Source organism: Trichechus manatus, unplaced genomic scaffold (genome assembly GCF_000243295.1).
Source record: "Trichechus manatus latirostris isolate Lorelei unplaced genomic scaffold, TriManLat1.0 scaffold00185, whole genome shotgun sequence".
NCBI lineage: Eukaryota > Metazoa > Chordata > Mammalia > Sirenia > Trichechidae > Trichechus > Trichechus manatus.
Window position 1 is genome coordinate 4,512,684 of NW_004444121.1, and position 19,466 is coordinate 4,532,149.

A 19,466-nucleotide genomic window follows, 5' to 3' on the forward strand; every position below is an offset into this window, starting at 1 on the left:
TTGTTGTAGCTCTTTTTGGCCTTGGTGTTTGCACGTGAGTGTTGAGTGGCCTGGCGGGACTTTGGCTGGAGTTGCGTGGGGCTTGCAGGCCAGCCGGGGAGAGTTGCCACCTTGTGTGTGCATGTGGTGCACTGGGCCCTGGGCGAGGGGCTAAAGGGCTATGTCAGGAGGACACCAGCATCCTCGTCTGAGGCGCTGACTCTGCGAAGAGCACGAAGGTGGGCAGGAGCCTTTGTTGTTTTCAGCGATTCTGGCAAAACTAGGTGTGCCCCGGCCTCTGTTCTCCCCCAGCACATTCTTTCTTACCCTCTTGTAGCCTTTTTTTTCTTAGTTATTCCTTCACTGTTTTGCGTTCCTAGTGGGAGCATGTTAAGCCCGAAGTTCTGATCCTATGGGGTAGTCCTGCGTAGGTCTCTCACCTGCACACCCCCCAGAAGCTTTGGGTCCCTCCCACTTCAGTCACTCGCTGACACTTTGACTGCCCTTACTTGGACAGCTTGGGCATTTCAGAGCCCTTAAATTCCTCTCCACAGGTACGGGACAACAGAAAATGGTGCAGCACCCGCTGGTATCAGATGTCTGGGTCACTGTGGCGATACCTTCACAACCCTGAGGCCCTGGGTGTACGTGGCCGCTTGCAATCAATCCCACGCCGCCTGGTGCCAGGGAGCACGGGCTCTTCTGTCTTTAGATGGCACAGTGAACGCCTGTGCCCAGCGTCCCACTGGGCAGCACCACTAACACGGTGACAGGCTCCCTCACACACGCCAGCCGGGCTGGCCTGGGAAGAGGCAGGAAGAGTGAGACCACATTTTCAAATAGTAGCTGAATTTCTTTCTTTTCTTTCCTTTTGTTAATTTTCTGCTGGCTTCATTCTCAAACGTGACAGTCTGGTCTCTGCTCTGTGGCTTCTCTAGATAGAGAGCCTCCTCCTTGCATGAGGGTTTAATTGGCCCATGTCCACGTGTGCTTGCGGGGCACTTAGAGGTCGCGTGGTGGCCCATGTGGTGTCGGCCGTGCCAGCGGGCTTGGATGGCTGTGGCGTGCAGCATCCATCCGTGGAATGCGACAGTGATGGCTCTTGGCTTCAGCTGATGAGTCCGCCAGATCCATCAAAATGGAGCTGATACAGGGTTATATAAGGGCTATTAGAGCCCAGCAGTGAAAAATGCATGAACGCTTGATGCTGTCTTAGTCTTAGGTTTTCCTCTGGGGTCTAATCAGAGTCTTACGTGAGTAGCTTTGCTCACCTGCTGAAGGTGTGAGGATACACTGGGGTCTGGCGTGTGCCAAGAGGACGGCAGCACGGCCCCTTATAAATTTGAGCATGTTAGTAAACTCAGGAGGACCACAGTCCTGGTCACAGGGGCTGTGTTACTGTGGGACCAGTGAGCTGAGGGCAGGAGGCCGCTTATCCTCAGCGCGGGAGGACAGGGGTAGAGTCTGCCTTGCACAGACAGCACTCAGCCCTTCTGGAGGGTGGGCACCCAGTGACCGAGGCCCTGTCTGCACAAGCACTCAGCCAGGCTCTGAGGGGCACGGAGACTGGGCAGGTAAACCTGGTACTCCCTTCCTTCGTGCTTGGCGTAGAGGTGGGTGATTGTGTGAGGCACAGTGGCCACTCTGGGCCCTCACGGCATCTCCCCTCGGCTGGCCCACCCGGGCTTCACGGTGTCTCCCCCCGGCTGGCCCCCCAGGCCTCCCGGCGTCTCCCCCCAGCTGGCCCACCCGGGCCTCACAGTGTCTCCCCCCGGCTGGCCCCCCCAGGCCTCCCGGCGTCTCCCCCCAGCTGGCCCACCTGGGCCTCACGGTGTCTCCCTCCGGCTGGCCCACCCGGGCCTCACAGCGTCACCCCTCGGCTGGCCCACCCGGGCCTCACGGCTTTCTCTCCTCAGCTGGCTCATCCGTACCGTGCGATGATCCTGAAGGCTATGGAGGCAGTCGTGCGCAGTCACATCAGCAAGCTTGACAAGGACATGGCCAGGGCTATCATCCTGCTAGCCTCCAGTGAGATGACCAAGGCCAAGGTAAGCCCGTGTGCCTGTCTGGGCTCCCCAGCTGCCTGACTGGGCTGAGGCATGGAGAGCTGCTGCTTTCTGGGGTCACCTGCTCTCCTGGGGGGGCTCATCTGTAATTTTCAAGGGGAACTGAAGCAGAGAGCAAAACACCTAACTCTCACAGCAAATACCAAGGTGTTGGTGTCTGCTTGGGCTGAAGCCGTGGGGGGGTCACCATGGTGTTTCGGGGGTGGCGCATGGGCTCAGAGGTGATGCCGGGTAGTGGCACGCTGCTTCTCTTATGGGTGTGTGGGTTCTCAGTGGAGAGCCCTTGGGCAAGCCGTCTCCTGTGGAGGCTGGCTTGCTCTCTGCAGGGCATCTGGCTGTGCCTCCTGGACACCGTCAGGGCGAGGCTCCACCGGCGCCCTGGGAGCAGGTGTGAGCTCAGACTCTGCTGTGTGGACACAGGACCTGGTACCTGACTGGCAGCAGGCCGCAAGCAGCGTCCTCGTGGCTGTGGGCACGCGGTTCATCAATGCCGTGATGGAGGAGCTGCTGAGCCGGTTCCAACCCGGCCTGCTGCCCCACCACTTTATCGTGCAGACGCTTGCCAGCCTCGCGGCGTCCAATGGTAGGCATGGTGGTCCCCCCTCCCACTGCCAGCCTCAGGCTGTTGTGAGCACCAGTGCCCACATTGTGAGAGCCCCTCCCCCAGGAAAGTCTGGGGGTGTGGACGGCATGTGGGACCTGGGTGTGGCGGGCTGACCCGGCCTCTCCTGCAGTGTTTGGCATGGTGCCCTTCCTGACCTCCATCCTGAGCACCATGTTGCCCATGCTGCCCATGGCCAAGCAGGACGCGATGCGGGTGGTGTTCTGCTCCGGTGAGAGGCCCCCCCGCCCCCTCGTCTCAGAACCTCCTCGGGGGGCCATGCTCGATCTCAGCACCACCCTGGAGCTCATCAGGCTTTGGTGTTGAGGGAAGGGAGGGATGGTGGGGAGGAGGAACACTGTGGCCTCTGGCCCCTGGCTCTGCCCGGCACCTTCTGGCCAGCTTACCCCTCCGACTGCCCACCCCACAAACACCAGCAGCCTCAGGGTCTGCTCTTCTTGCTCGCGGGGCCAAGGCTGGTCTACAGTGGCCACCCAGAAGGCCCTCGAGGCGGTCCTGACCGTCTGCATTGTCCATCTCCCTTGGGTACTGTACCCCTGGGCTGGGGCTCCCCTGGTTCCCCTTTAACCCTGCGTGCTTCTCAAGCGCACAGTGTGCTCAGCATCGCTGGCTCGTTGCAGCACTACGGCACTTCAGTGAGAGCATCCTGGAGTACCTGGCAGACCTGGACCAGGCCCCAGACCCCACGGTCAGGAAGGACGCCTTCTCCTCCCACATCTTCAGCGCCCACGACGTGCTCTTCAACCACTGGCTGCAGAGTCGCGAAGCCAAGGTACACTCTGCCCCGTTGAGGGCCCTGCGCCTGACCCCACCGGGCTCTAACCCCCCATGCACACCCTGTGTCCAGCTCGGGCTCTCTGCTTGGGACGTTGAGCGTCTCCTCTGAGGGTGGGGTCATGGGGGCTGTGGCACGCGCCGTCCTCTCAAGGGCCCTGAGCAAGTTGGAGCTCAGGAAGCAGGGCCTTTGTGGTGTCTCACCTGCAGTCCCCACCCCTGCACGGTGTCTCACCTGAGCGTCCCCACCCCCGCGCAGCCGCACACCCGCACAGTATCTTACTTGCGGGGCCCCACACCTGTGTGGTGTCTCACCTGCGGGGCCCCACACCCACACAGTATCTCACCTGCATGGCCCCACACCCGTGCGATGTCTCACCTATGGGTCACCACCCATGCATGGTGTCTCACCTGAGTGTCCCCACCCCTGCGCAGTGTCTCACCTGCACGTCCCCACACCTATGGGGTGTCTCACCTGCGGGATACCACACCTGTGCAGTGTCTCACCTGCGGGTCACCACACCCATACGGTGTCTCACCTGAGGGGCCCCACATCTGTGCAATATCTCACCTGTGGGACACCACACCTGTGCCGTGTCTCACCTGAGGGGGCCCCATACCTGTGCGGTGTCTCATCTGAAGGGCCGCACACCCACGCAGTATCTCACCTGAGCATCCCTACACCTACACAGTATTTTACCTGAGCATTCTCACACCTGCACGGCATCCTACCTGCAGATCCCCACTGTGGCTGTCAGGCAAGCGCTGGGCTGTACACCCTACTCTCCTCATGAGCGTATGTTCCTGATGCCCAGATGCCTCAGACACTTCGCCTCCCCCAACCCTGAGCACCACAGTGTTGGCTGGGGAGAGGGCCGTAGCATGACAGCCACTTAGTGCTCACACCACTGCACGTCTCACACACATGGCCCCACCAGCCTGTCTGCAGCCTCACCTCTTGCGGTCACTTGGAGGTCACCTCATGATCACTCTGCGGTCACTCTGCAGTCACTATATAGTCACTTGATGGTCACCCTGAGGTCACTATGTGGTCACCCCACAGTCTTTCGGTAATCACCCCACGATCACTCAGTGGTCACCCCACGATCACTCAGTGGTCACCCCACAATCACTCAGTGGTCACCTCACAGTCACTCACGGTCACCCGGCACCCTGTGTCTGGCATGGTCCTGATGTGTGCCATGTGTCCACATATGCCTGCAGCTCCGGCTGGCTGTGGTGGAAGCCCTGGGACCCATGAGCCACCTGCTGCCCAACGAGAGGCTGGAGGAGCAGCTCCCCAGGCTCATCCCAGGGGTGCTCGCCCTCTACAAGAAGCATGCTGAGACCTTCCATGTGTCCAAGGTGTGCCCACATCCCCACTTCTGTCTGCACTGCACTGGAGGGGCTCAGCCCTGCCTGGGGTCCTGGGCAGGTGTGTCTGCACTCTGGGAGGGGCTCAGCGTGGCATGGGGGTCCTGGGCAGGGGTCTCTGCACTCAGGGAGGGGCTCAGCCCTGCGCGGGGTCCTGGGCAGGGGTCTCTGCACTCGGGGAGGGGCTCAACTTGGTGTGGGGTCCTGGGCAGGTGTGTCTGCACTTAGGGAGGGGCTCAGCCTGGGCAGGGTGTCTGTTTGTGGAAGGACTCAGCTTGGTGCAGGGTCCTGGCAGACCCAGTCGGATTCCCTTCAGCACCCAGGCCAGGCGGGAGCCTAGGTCCTACACCATCTCCATCCCCACCTCTCCCCGCCTGCCCCAATCCTCTGACCTAGAAGGTCCTTTCTTGACTCCCTCAGCCTCTTCTGAATTTAAGTGGGGGAGGCGGGACTTCCTCATATGGCCCGAGGGGTTCTGTGCCCTCTGGCCTCCCGCATGGTCTGGCCTCTCCTAACGCCTCTTCTTCCTGCCTGGCAGAGCCTAGGTCAGATCTTGGAGGCGGCTGTGAGCGTGGGCAGCCGCACGCTGGAGGTCCAGCTCGATGCACTGCTGGCTGCTTTGCATGCCCAGGTAGGCTGTGGGGCTGGGGTCAGAGAGGAACCTTTGGTAGGAATGTTGTCCTTTGAGGAGCCAAGTGCAGGAGCCTGCAGCTGGGTGGTCCAGCCATGAGGGGTTGGGCAGCGTTCCCCACGAACCGTCAGGTGTGTGCCCTCCTGCGCCCCAGCCGCGCGTCTCCTGTACTCGGCGTGGTGCCTGCGGCGTGCTGTCGACGCCCCACGGCGGGAGGGAAGAGCGCAGAGAGGTGGGGTCAGCCTGTGCTGAGCCCTGTCACAGGGGCCACTGCCGGGGTCTCTGAGCGCATGGGATTGGCCTGGCGTTGGGCTGTGCGTGTGCTCAGACATGGCTGTGCTTTCGTTCCGTGTGCTCCGTCAGTCTTTCTAGTTAGTTCTTCCTTTTGTGCTTGGTTCCCTCTGCCAACCTTTCTCCAGTTGGTCCCCATGCCCCTCAGCACTCTGATCATGTACTCACCGCTCGGCCGGCCCACCAGCGGGGAGCTCTAGTCCTAGGAGGAGGAGCGCTTTCTAGGTCTGGCCGAGGGTCTCTGCTGTGGAAACAGCAGGGAAGGGGGCAGCAGGTGGGGGGACAGCGAGGAAGCCGGTGTGGCTGGAGTGGGCCTTGCCCTCACCTTGAGAGAAGTGGGTCCTGTGGCCGGGCTTTGGGCAGGGGACTGGCCTGGAGGGACTCCCTCCGGTGTGTGGCAGGAGGTGGCTGCAGCATCAAGGTGAGGAGGACAGAGGCTCAGATGGGGCGGGCAGAGTTGTGTGGAATGGCCGGATTCTGGGGTGAGGGAGGGAGGGATGGGTGACTGCTCACAGGGGTGAGGGCTGTGGTGCATGGGGCACCTGGCAGGGCTCTACAAGGAGGTGCTGGCTTACAGCTAATGGTCTGCATGTCCATCTGCATGTCACTGCATTGGGTGTGGGTCCCTGAGGAACTGAGTGCACACAGGGCAGAGTCCCAGGCAGGCTGTGGGCACCCAGGGTAGGCAGAGGCTGTGCATCAGCAGGAGCCGAGGAGGAGGGTGTTCAAGGGGTGGCCGGGCAGCTGCGCAGACACTGCCCCAGATCAAAGCTGATAAGGCTGAGACTGGCTGCTGGCATGGCATGTGGATCACAGGCGTCCCCAGAGGGCAGTGAGGTGGGGCCATGGGGATGGAGGCCTGGTTGGACTTTCTGGATGAGAAAGGAGGAGGGCAGGAGGCTGGAGAGTGTGAGGGTAGGTAGTTCTTAAGGAGACTTCTGGAAGAGAAGCACAGAAGTGTGTATTGGCTTCTTTGCACTGTCCCCACTGTGGCCTCTGGCCCTGCTGGCCTCTCCCATACCTTCTGGGACACTGACTGCATCTGGGAATGCTCAGCTCCCTGACACACATGGGCCATGCTGCCCAGATCCTTGGCCCTGGTACTTCCAGCTACGCCCTCAACCCTTGTTCCCTGCCAAGGGGAAGGGGAAGGGCTGCAACACAGCTGTTAAAAAGTAATAGAGGTATAGTGAACACTTACATGGTGATGGGATTGAAAAGCTGTATCAAATGGATAGATTTCTAGAAAAACAAAAAATGTCAAAATTGGCAGAAGAAAGAGAGAACTCGAATAAACCAATAAAAAAATGGAAATAATAGTCCAGGACTATCCCTCCTTAAAACAAACCCAGGACCCAAATGGTTTTGTTGTTCGGATCTACCAAGCTTTCGAGGAGCGGTTAATTCCCGTCCTCACAACTGCTTTGGGAATCAGAGAAAGATCCAGAGCAGCCTAATTTGTTTTGTGAGGTCAGCCTTCATTCCAAATCCGTATCAGGGCCCTGTGTGTCGTTTTGAGTGTTGATGTAAAGATCTCGTAGAAAATAACTGCTAATTGCGTCTAGCACTGTACTTTTCAAAACACATGATCAAGTAGGTTTAGCCCAGGAATGCTAGCTTTGTTTAGCTTCAAAAAGCTATCAGCACACCTTATCACAGAAATAGATAAAAGAAAAATATAATCTGATCTAAATTGATGCAGCAAAAGCTTGTGATGAAGCTCAACACCTATTTATCATTAAAAACTCTTAGCAAACTAACATCAGAAAGGAACTTCTTAGCTTTATACAGTTTATATACCTAAATCCCAGCACATGTCCTAATTAATGGGAAACTTTGGGTGCAGTCTCTTTAAGATCAAGAGCAGAAAGAACCTCGACTATCCCTTGGTTGGAATCACTGGCCAAAGCAATAAGGAAAGAAAAAGAAACAGATGTGGGGCTTGGAAGAGAAGATGGACTGTCATTATTTGTCATCTCCTGCCTCACGCCTCCTTGTCCTGTTCCCAGCTTTGTATTCTTCATAGCACGTATCTCCTTTTAACATGTCTCTCCCCAGCTAGCTACAAGCCCAACCTATAAAAATCAATAGCGTTTTACTACGTCAGTAGTAACCAACTAATGCCTTTGAATTACGGTGTTGGCAAGGAATATTGTCTATACTATGGACTGCCAGAAGAACAAACAAATCTGTCTTGGAAGAAGTACAGCTAGAATGCTTCTTAGAAGCAAGGATGGCGAGACTTCATCTCATGTACTTTGGACATGTTATCAGGAAGGACCAGTACCTGGAGAAGGACGTCATGCTTGATAAAGTAGAAGGTCGGCAAAAAAGAGGAAGATCCTCAATGAGGTGGATTGGCACAGTAGCTGCAACAATGGGCTCAAACACGGCAACGATGGGGAGGATGGCGCAGGACTGGGCAGTGTTTCGTTCTGTTGTCCACGGGGTCGCTGTGAGTCAGAACCAAGTCACCTAACAACAACAACAAGTAACCAACTAGAAGGTATATTTAAAACAAAACAAAGACTTGCCAGTTATAATAGGAACAAAAATTTAGAAAGTACAGGCAGTCCCTGGATTATGATTGAGTTTCCCTTCCTAGCTGTCTTTAATTCGAATTTGCATGTAAGTCAGAATAGTTAGATACGCTTCGTATCTAACGTCAGTTAAGTGTTTATCTTCCTATATAGTGTACTTCTGTGCTAAAACACATTAAGGAAACACTTGCAGTTACACCAGACGTCTTTGGCGTGATAATACAGTAGCAATACTTTGATGCACGTTGCGAAGTAGTGCCTATTAGTATTAACCATTGTACGTATCTCAAATTTGTAATATAACAGGTTTTACAGGAGTTGGTTCCTAACTACAGGTTGTACATAAGTTGGACGTTAGTTACCCTGGGACTGCCCATATCTGGGAATTAACCTAACCAAAATGCCCAAGACCTCTATGGAGAAAAGTTTACAACTCTAAACACATAATAGAAAAAGTAGCACAATTTCATTTACTTAATATAAAAATCGCAGTGATTAAGAGATTGGCTGCAAACCAAAAGGTCGGCAGTTCGAATTCACCAGCCGCTCTTTGGAAACCCTGTGGGGCAGTTCTTCTCTGTCCTATAGGGTCGCTATGAGTCGGAATCGACTCAACAACAATTGTTTTTTTTAATATAAAAATGACGGCACAAAACAACACACATTTGCAAAAACTATAAAAACAGAGATACTTGTTACTTTAGAACGATCATTATGGTGGATGGGAGGGGGGAATGGGTATAAAAGGGTTATAAATATATAAAAGCTGAGAAGGTAAGAAAAAATGTCATTTCTTTCTCTGAACTGTCCATTCATGTCTTTTTTTTTTTTCCTGTTGGGTTTTAGGTCTTTTTCATATTGATCTGTAGCAGTTTTTTATAGTCTAGTATCACATATGTGTAAGTATTTGTTCCTAGTTTGTCCTTTATCTTTTTGACTTTTTGGTATATTTTTTTGCCACGCAAATTTTTACATCATCATTTACTCATCTTCTATGTTTTAAGTTTAAGTTTTGTTATACTTAGAAAAGCCTTTCAAACTGAGAGATTGTCAAAGTCTCATTCTCCCCCATACTTTTTTTTTTTGTTATTAATTTTATATTTTATTTTTGGTGAAAACATACGCAGCAAATTCTGCTCCCATTCAGCAGTTTTTAGACATTGGTCCATGAAGTTTTTATTTCGTTGTTGTAACGGAGACTGTATACAGCAAAACATACCAGTTCAACAGTTTCTCCATGTACGGTTCAGAGACACTGATTACATTCTTTGAGTTGTACAACCCTTCTTACCCTCCTTTTCTGAGTTGTTCCCCACCCCCCATGCTTTTATTGTTTGATCCATTTGAAATTTAGGGAAGGAGCGAATGAGAATTAACTTTTTTTTTTTTTTTCCCAGATGACTATCCATTTGCATTAGTTGTCAAACTACTCAAATATACCACCTTAAAACAACTACCATTTATAAACTTGTGGTCACTGTCGGTTGGGAATCCCGGATCAGCTCAGCCAGGTGGTTCTGACTCAGGGTCTCTCCCAAGGGTGCAATCAAGATGTCTGTCAGGGCTGCATCATCTGAAGCCTCCAAGGGCTGGAGGATTCCCTTCCAAGATGGCCACTCACAGGCTGTTGGCTGGAGGCTTCAGTTCCTTACTGCGTGAGCCTCTCCGTAGGGCTTCTTAAGTGTCCTCGCAACATGGCGGCTGGCTCCCTTGCATGGCGAGTCATTCTGCAAGAGAGCAAGGAGGAAGCTGTAGCTCCTTTTGTGATCAGATTTGGTATTTACAGTGGAAATGACGGGGCTCTAACTGGGAGCCTGGAGCAGAGCCACTGGGCCAGCACCTCCCCCACTCTCTCCTTCCCGCCGGTCCTGAGAACTGGCAGAGTCCAGCTTGGGGTGGCACCTGAGGATCTGGGGGCTTTGTTCCATAAGATGGCTTTACTGCAGTTACTTGCTTTAGTGTCCTTTGCTGTAACACTGGGGTCTGAGACGGGGAAGCCAGGGTATCACACCCAGCTCACACCAGGTGAGAGTGGGAGGAGCCTCCAGGAGAACCCCGACGTCAAGGCTGCCGCAGCCTGGTGTTGACTTGTGACCACTGCAGTGACTTTTTATTTAATTTACAATTTTCAAATGAATGTTTGCCCAGGGAATTAGGTACCTGTCTTGTTTATAAACAAGCTTCTCTTGGGGATTTATCCTCTTGGGTGCTGGTGGGAGGGCAGGAGGTGGAGCCAGGACTTTCTCAGAGGCTCTTGAGATGAGGAACAGCTGTGCGTTGCTGTGTGTGGCCGTCTGACTGTTGGTCTGTCTCCCTCCTCACCACAAGGGAGGCAGGTGTGGACCCTGAAGCAGTCTCTGATTATGTGGAAGAGGCCCCCAGCCCCCCTGCCCTTGGCCCAGACAGCTGGGGCCCAGCCCTTTAACATGCTTCCTTTCCGCGTGGCTGGGCCCTGGCCCCCAACTGCCCCTTGGTGACCTCTGCCCTCTGGCCCTGGAACAGATCTGCGTGCCGGTGGAGTCGTCCAGTCCCCTGGTGGTCAGAAACCAGAAGGAGGTGCTGCGCTGCTACACTGTGCTGGGTGAGCAGGTGGGGAGGGTGGGGGCTCTCTGGACTCAAGGGTCACCCCCAGCTTTAGGCTGGCCCAGAGTCAGGACAGAAGGAGGGGTACTGGGGCCCTGTGGCCACCCCCATCATATGAGAAGCTTTAGTGGGCCCCTAAGAATCTGTGTCCCACACACCACCACCCCCTTGGCCTACAAGAGCACCGAGGTCTCAGGCCGTAGAGCACCCCGCCAGGAGCCTGGCAGCGCAAGGCTGGTGGGGTCCTGAGCACAGTCATGCCCAAACCTGTGTGCAGAGCCCCTTCATCCCCCCAAGGCTTCTCTGGGTGGTTCCGGTCAGGAGCTCTTTGGTCAGCCTCTGACAAAGGCCAGCCAGTGGTGTTGCGGGGGCCACAGTGTAGATCCCTGCCCTTGCTGGCTCCCTGGGGACTCATCCCGGTGACTCTGCCTGGTGGGAGAGGCAGACAGAGACAGCTGCCCCATTAGGCCCGGGCAGGGCTGGGCAAGGGCTGGCCCCTCATGCCTGCCTTCTTGCCTGGGAGGCTGACCAGGGGCCTCGCCTGGCTGAGGGCATTGTAGGCTCCAAGGCAGGGTGGGGGCTGGCCTGGTGATGGGGACGAACAGACAGATAAGCTCCTAGCCCACCCGAGAAGTTTATCCCAACGGGTAGGTACAGGGGCGGAGCTGGCTGACTGCATTTTTGCAGCCTGCTTCGCCCCTGACCGCCTGCTGGCCTTCCTGCTGCCCAAGCTGGACACCAGCAACGAGCGGATCCGCGTGGGCTCCCTGCAGGTCCTGAGACACGTCATCAACTCGGCTGGTGAGTGCCCTCCGCGCCCGAGAAAGACGCTGTCTGTTGTTTAGGTAAAAAGTAGCGTCCTGCTCTGAATTCTTCGAACAGTTTTCCCAACTGCCCCTTGCAGGATTTCAAGCTTTTTGGAAAGTTGTGGGAACAGTACAGTGAAGCCATCAGCCTTCCCGCCAGCCAGACGACACAGCTGTGCCCAGGGCGTCTGTGGGCTCTCCCTGTGGCGGGTGGGTGGGCAGTATGCATGGACTGGTTGTCTCTTTAGACTCTCGGGGTCAAGAGACATTTCCCAGGTTGTGTTTTCCCTTGGTCTTTCCATCAACACTGCTGTTTCTGAAGAGCCTGGGCCAGTTTTGTATAGAGTTTGCCTCTGTCTGGATGTGTCTGATGTTCCCTCGTGATTAGACCCAAGGGACCAGGGCCCTGCTTTGAAGGCTGACTTAGTGGGTGCTAATGAGCTTGGCCAGTTTCACACGGAGCTTGTTGGTGCCTTCTGTGTGTGTTGCCTGTCTTGGAATCAGCAAGCTATGGCTGTGCTGGCGAGCTCAGAGAGGGTTTTACATCTTAACAGGTCATAAAGGCAAACAGGAATATGTGACAGGGACTCACGTGGCCACAACACCTGGAATGGCCTTTTCCAGAATGGGTGTGGCTCACCCTGTGAGGATCTGCATCGGCCACCAGGCTTGGCTGCAAGCTGGTGGCCGTGGGTGTCGGGCAGCTTTCAGAGCTGTGGGGACGATGTAGAAGCAGCTTGGGAAACAGGCAAGGACTTGGGAGGGTGGTGGCTGCTGGGACTACAAGACTGTGCCGCTGAGCTACAAGCCTGGTGACAGCGCTCAGAACCCTGGTGCCCTTGGCGGGCCCAGCACTGCCTGCGATGGCCAGGGACTGCGTCTGAGGCCCTGCCCCTTTGGATGATGCTCCACCTGAGCCCAGGGTGCTGCAGAGGGTGTAGGGCAGCTGAGCACAAAGGAAAGCAGCCCCTCCTTAAGCAGCACTTCAGCTGCCCCACAGAGACCCCATGAAGTGGCCATGCTGTCCCCAGGTAACTGAGGTTGAGGACTATCAAGTCACATGCCATCTGGCACATCTGGGCGGTGGTGTGGAGATGAGGTCCTGGCCCTCGAGGGGCTTGCGGCCTCTGTCTTTTCTTAGTGGGGGACTGAGCCATCCGGGGGGTCTCTTGCAGCTGCTCAGATGGAAATCCGGAAGCTTTTCATCCTTTCCTCCATGCGGCTCCCCCTTCTGGACACCAATAACAAGGTAGCTGGACCGGAGCACAAGCAGGGGCAGTGCAGGGGGCACATGCCACCTGCTGTGGGGACTGCTACTCCTGCACCCTACTCTCGGTGCTGGTGACCAGGGTGATCTGTGCCAGCTCAGGACCGGCTTCCATGCAGGACCCAGAGGGTCCTCCCGCCGCCGCCCCAGGGCCTTCCCAGCCTGTGTGTTGTCCCCTGGGCCTGCTTACAGGGCCTTCTGTGAGATGCTCATCACGCTCCCCCAGAAGTGTCACTGACATTGACCCAGTAGGGTCAGGTGTCCCGTGCCCTCAGTCTGAACATCTACATGCTGCCACTGCCCACTTGTTCCAGCTCCCCCTCCACCACAGGGGACACATGTGTGGGGGCGTGACAGGGCCAGGAGTTGGGGCAGTGGCTGCTGAGGCATGGGTTGCCTGGGTCAGCAGGAGAAGGCTGAGGTAGGCAGTGTGTGGGAGGGGCTGGTCGGTGATGGGCCTGCATCTGTCTCTGAGGTGAGGGGAAGCACACAGTGAGGGGTGCTGGCTTGATGAGAGGGCGGCTGTTCTAGCCCACAGTGGACTGCCAGGTCCTCAGACACCAGCAGGCCGTCAGGTGGAGGGTGGGCGCTCAGGGTCAAACTGCCCAGGACTGTCTGGAGAGCAGCTACAGGTCAGGTCCTCACCTTAAAGGGCAGACGGACCGCAAGGTGATGTGCACCAGCCCCAAAGGACACCAGCATGTGTAGTTGGATCAGGGGGCACACAACTGGGGAGCCAGAGAGCCCAGCCCAGTGGTGGGTGAGCGGGGCTGCGTGTCCGGGGCTGGGCTGGGGGCTGGTGGTGGTGAGCGGGGCTGGGTGTCCAGTGGGTAGGGGTGGGCCCAGAGCCTCTGTAGCGCTGCTGTGATGGAGCTGGGGCTGACACTCCATCAGAGTGGATGAGGAAGGAAGACAGTGAAAGGGGAAGCTTGGAGGAGAGCAGGAAAGGAGGGTAGGGGAAGTGAGGTCAGAGCTGCTTTCCGCTAAACACCTGAGTGTGACCCCAAGCTGGAGGGAGCCCCTCTGTAGCCGAGAGACTGCAAAGAAGGCAGACATGGGCGCGGGTACATGTGTAGGTGCGGATGGGGGTGCAGGTACAGGTGTGTGTGCAGGTACAGGTGTGCATGCTGGTGCAGGTGTAGGTGTAGGAGCAGGTTGAGTGCAGGTAGGGATGTGGGGGCAAATGCAGTGCAGGTCGGGGAAGGGTGAGCATTCATCTCCCAGCAGGACCAGAGGAGCCTGCAGTGAGCACTCTGTCTCAGGCCCCTCCTGCTCCTCCCTTGTTCCGGCAGGTGAAGCGGGCAGTGGTGCAGGTGATCAGTGCCATGGCCCACCACGGCTACCTGGAGCAGCCCGGAGGCCAGGCAATGATGGAGTACATTGTGCAGCAGTGTGCGCTGCCCCCCGAGCTACAGGTAAGGCCACCTTGCCCACCCCACAGGGGCACTTCTTTTGTCGGGCCGTGGGCCCCAGTGCGGCCTGGTTCATGTCTCCTGGCACTCAGGACTGAGCAGGCAGAGACAGGAGAGGCAGTTCACTCTCTTTGGGCATTTCTGTTTAAAAAGTCACCAAGCAGATGCCGAGGTTAGGAAAGGACAGGTGCACCGTCCTCACAACACTGGTGTCTGTGACCGTGGTTTCCTCTGCACCCAGAACCGAGCAGCAGAGCTCAGTAAGAGTGCGTGTGGTCGTGGGCATGTCGTTGTTGCTGTTAGCTGCCCTCAAGCTGGCCCCCGGCTCATGGCTACCTGTGTACAGTGGAACGAAGTGCTGCCCGGTCCTGCACCATCCCCATGATTGGTTGCAGATTGGACTGTTATGATACATAGGGTTTTTACTGGCTGATTTTTGGAAGTGGATCACCAGGCCTTTCTTCATAGTCTGTCTTAGTCTGGAAGTTCTGCTGAAACCTGTTCAACATCGCAACACACAAGCACCCATTGACAGATGAGTGGTGGCTGCACATGAGGTGCATTGGCTGGAAGTCAAACCCAGGTCTCCTGCATGGAAGGCAAGAATTCTGTCACTGAACACCACTGCTCTCTGTGGTTATTTTATTTCTTAGTATTTAATAAAAGGAAGCTTTCTCAAGTATGAACCTTTGCTAAGAACATCAGATCTGGGGCTTTCCTGAGGGCTCGGGGGGTGGGGTCCTCCTTTCCGTGTGTCCGCTCTTTTTGGTAGCGCTGAGGGTCTCTAGGCATGAGAGTTCCTGTTCCTCCACATCCTCCTCAGTACCTGCCCAGTGTTTTGTTTTCTTAGCCATCCCAATAGGTGGTATTCCACTGTGGTTTAATGCTTACTCAAAGTGGAGGGGACTTGAAGCACTTACTGATGAAGGTCAAAGACCAGAGACCACAGCCTTCAGTATAGATTATACATTAACATAAAGAAAACAAAAATCCTCATAACTGGACCAGTACGCAACATCATGATAAATGGAGAAAAGATTGACGTTGTCAAGGATTTCATTTTACTTGGATCTACAGCCAACACCTATGGAAGCAGCGGTCAGGAAATCCAATGACCTGTTGCATTGGGCAAGTCTGCTGCAGAAGACCTCTCTAAAGTGTTCAAAAGCAAAGATGTTACTTTGAGGACTAAGGTGCACCTGACGCAAGCCATGATATTTTCAGTTGCCTCATAAATGCCTGTGAAAGCTAGACAATAAATAAGGAAGACTAAAGAACTGATGCCTTTAAATTACGGTGTTGGTGAAGAATATTGAATACACCACAGACTGCCAGAAGAAGGAACACGCCTGTCTTGGAAGAAGTACAGCCAGAGTGCTCCTTGAGAGTGAGGATGAGAGACTACGTCTCAAGTACTTTAGACACATTATCAGGAGGGAGCAGTCCCTGGAGAAGGACATCATGCTTGGTAAAGTAGAGGGTCAGTGAAAAAGAGGAAAACCCTCAATGGGATGGATTGACAAAGTGGCTGCAAAAATGGGCTCAAACATAGCAATGATGGTGAGGGTGGCACAGGACTGGGCGGTGTTTCATTCTGTTGCACACAGGGTCGCTATGAGTCGGAACTGACTCAGCGGCACATAACAGCAACAACAACAACAAGGGATTATGGTGGTTATGATTTATTACTCTTGTACTATATTGCTGGAATTGATCTGTTGAAAATTCTTACATTTCTTCATAAGAGATTCTGGTCTGCGCTTTCTTTGTCTGGTTTGTAATGCGAAAGCCTCATTAAATGAGTTTAGTTTCTGGAAGAGTTTGTGAAGAATTTATTTCTCCCTTAAATCTTTGGTAGAACTCACCAGTGAAACCATGTAGGCCTTGAGGTTTCTTTGTCGGGAAGTTTTTGATCGTGAATTCGATTTCTTTAATAGACATAGGACTATTTAGGCTATCTGTTTTTCGTGAATAAACTTTGGTGTGGTGTCTCTCTGGGTTGTGGGTCCCAAGACCACCTCCGTGTTTGGTGGTTTGCCTGGAAGGACTCACACGGGACGCAGAGGCACACATACTCGTGTTTGGTGATTTGCCTGGAAGGACTCACACGGGACGCAGAGGCACACATACTGCAGCTGTAGTTTATCACGCGAGTAAATGAGCCACAGCAGGTGGGTTCTGGGCGAGGGGTCACGCTCGCACTTGCAGCAGCGGCACACAGCAGCCCAGTGCAGTGTGTCTGCCCAGGGACGCCTGTCAGAGACTGAATCCAGCGTTGTTATTGGTGGCTGGTCATGTAGGCACTCTGCCAGCCACAACCACCTAAGTTCCAGACTTCCAGAAGGAAAGCAGGTACTCAGTGCCTCAGGCAGCCCAACCATCTTAATACTTAGAGAATGTTTCAGAAGCCGTTCTGGGGCTTCAGCCATGGACCAGCCTTGCAAGCAGGCCTTCTACAGATCAGTCTGTTGTTAACACATTGTCTTTCCAGAGTTTTCTCCTTTTGTCTAAGCTGTTGAATTTGTGGCCATAAAATTGAGATTGCTCTTTTAACAAATTAAGAATTCAGCTTTTTAATAGTCTTTCTAGATAGTAGACTTTTCTTTTCCAACCCTAGAACTAGGCAAGCTGATTCTAAAATGACATGGGAAAAACAACAAGCAAAACATACATGTACAACCACGTGTATTTATCACTTATTTCACCAATAGCAAGTTATTTCTAATATCTGATACCTTTTGTGCTAATTAGTAAACACTCCCTTGCAGAAATATTTGAAACTCAGCATGACTGCCTCTGAAGTGAGGATTCCATTAGGGGCTAAACAGTGCTAACTCACTTCTGGGATGTGCACTGCCATCCAAGGATGTGGATGAAACGTTGACACAGACACGTGCACATGTGCACAAATCTGTGTATATATTGAAGTTAGACAATAAGCTTTTAAGAGAAAACTAACTACTGCTGAGGTATTGGTACTTTCTACTATCACTAATTTTCAGTTAAACATAGTTTTACGATTTTTGCAATTTAAGTAGTTTATTAATCCTTGAAACTAACTTTAATCGTTGAAATGAAGTATAAAGGTCTTGGACTTTATCTTTTCTTAGGCACTCTGTCAGTTTCTGCACAGACAGCTAGGATTGGACAGGAATTGTGTTGAATCTGTAGATCAATTTGGGGAGTATTGCCATCTAGCAATATTAAGTCTTTTGATCCATGAACTTGGGATGTCCCTCCATTTATTGCAGTCTTCTTTCATTTCCTTCAACAGTGTTTTAGATTTTTCAGAGCGTAAGTTTTATACTTCCTTTGTTAAATTTATTCCTAAGTATTGTATTCTTCTTGATGTTATTGTAAATGTAATTGTTTTCTTAATTTCATTTTCGGTTTGTTCATCGCTACTATATAGAAACACAATTGTCTTTTCACATTGATCTTCTGTACTGCAACAGTTGCTGAGTTCACATATTAGTTCTAATAGTTTTTTAATTGATTCCTTAAGATTTACTGTGTAACAAAATAATAAATGCTGGAGAGGTTGTGGAGAGGCTGGAACACTTATACACTGTTGGTGGGAATGTAAAATGGTACAACCACTTTGGAAATCAATTCGGCACTTCCTGAAAAAGCTAGAAATAGAAGTACCATACGATCCAGCAATCCCAGTTCTTGGAATATATCCTAGAGAAATAAGAGCCGTCACACGAATAGATACATGCACACCATGTTCATTGCAGCACTATTCACGATAGCAAAGAGATGGAAACAACCTAGGTGACCATCAATGGACAAATGGATAAACAAATTATGGTATATTCACATAATGAAGTACTGTGCAGTGGTAAAGAACAATGATGAATCCGTGAAACATAACATGGAAGAATCTGGAGGGCATTATGCTGAGTGAATTTAGTGAGTCACAGAAAGACAAATATTGTATAAGACCACTATTATAAGAACTCAAAGGTTTAAACACAGAAGAAAACATTCTTTGATGGTTACGAGGGTGGGGAAGAAGGGTGAGGGTTATTCACTAGCTAGATAGTAGACAAGAATTTTCTTAGGTGAAGGGAAGGACAGCACACACTACAGGGGAAGTCAGCACAACTGGACTAAACCAAAGTTTCCTGAATACAATCAAGCACTTCGCGGGACAGAGTAGCAGGGGCGGGTGTCTGAGGGCCATGATTTCAGGGAACATCTAGGTCAACTGGTATAACAGTTTATTAAGAAAATGTTCTACATCCTACTTTGGTGAGTGGCGTCTGGGGTCTTAAAAGCTAGCCAGCAGCCGTCTAAGACTCATCAGTTGGTCCCAACCACCTGGAGTAAAGGAGAATGAAGAACACCAAAGACACAAGGAAAGTATTAGCCCAAGAGACAGAAAGGGCCACATAAACCAGCAACTGCATCATCCTGAGACCAGAAGAACTAGATGGTGCCCAGCTACCATCAATGACCACCCTGACAGGGAACATAATAGAGAGTCCCTGATGGAGCAGGAGAAAGGTGGGGTGTAGAACTCAAATTCTAGTAAAAAGACCAGACTTGATGGTCTGACTGAGACTGGAGGAACCCCAGAAAGCGATGCCCCAGACTCTCTGTCAAGCCAGAACTAAAACAATTCCCAAGGCCAACTCTTCAGACAAAGATTGGACTGGACCATGGTATATAAAATGATACTTGTGAAGAATGTGCTTCTTAGCTTAAGTAGATACATGAGACTAAATGGGCAGTTTCTGTCTGGAGGTGAGATGAGAAGGCAGAGAGGGTCAGGAGCTAGTTGAATGGACACAGGAAATCAGGGGTGGAAAGGAGGAGTGTGCTGTCACAGTATGGAGAGGGCAATTAGAGTCACATAACGTATAAATTTTTCTGAGAGGCTAACCTGAATTGTAAACTTTTACTTAAACTACAACAATAAAGAAAAAGAAAAAAAGATTTACTGTGTAAAAGATCATGTGATCTGCATGTAGAAATAGTTTTACTTTTCTCTTTCTTATCTGGATGCCATTTATTTCTTTTTTTGGCCTAATTGCCCTGGCCAGAGCCCCCAGTACAATGTTGAATAAAAGTGGTGAAAGTGTACATTCTTGTCTTGTTCCTTTTCTTAGGGTG

The 19,466-nt window shown here is 52.6% G+C and overlaps 1 protein-coding gene across 1 annotated transcript in view; it reads left to right on the plus strand.

Moving 5' to 3' along the window:
• The window catches only part of MROH1 (maestro heat like repeat family member 1), a 62,756-nt gene that overhangs the window by 8,385 nt on the left and 34,905 nt on the right, over positions 1–19,466 (plus strand). The window contains exons 4-13 of the mRNA XM_004387396.2: positions 1,896–2,027; positions 2,466–2,628; positions 2,780–2,878; positions 3,288–3,439; positions 4,666–4,806; positions 5,354–5,446; positions 10,780–10,858; positions 11,548–11,661; positions 12,842–12,915; positions 14,226–14,348. Of these exons, the coding sequence (XP_004387453.1) occupies positions 1,896–2,027; positions 2,466–2,628; positions 2,780–2,878; positions 3,288–3,439; positions 4,666–4,806; positions 5,354–5,446; positions 10,780–10,858; positions 11,548–11,661; positions 12,842–12,915; positions 14,226–14,348 (1,170 nt within the window). The remainder of the gene's footprint in view (positions 1–1,895; positions 2,028–2,465; positions 2,629–2,779; positions 2,879–3,287; positions 3,440–4,665; positions 4,807–5,353; positions 5,447–10,779; positions 10,859–11,547; positions 11,662–12,841; positions 12,916–14,225; positions 14,349–19,466) is intronic.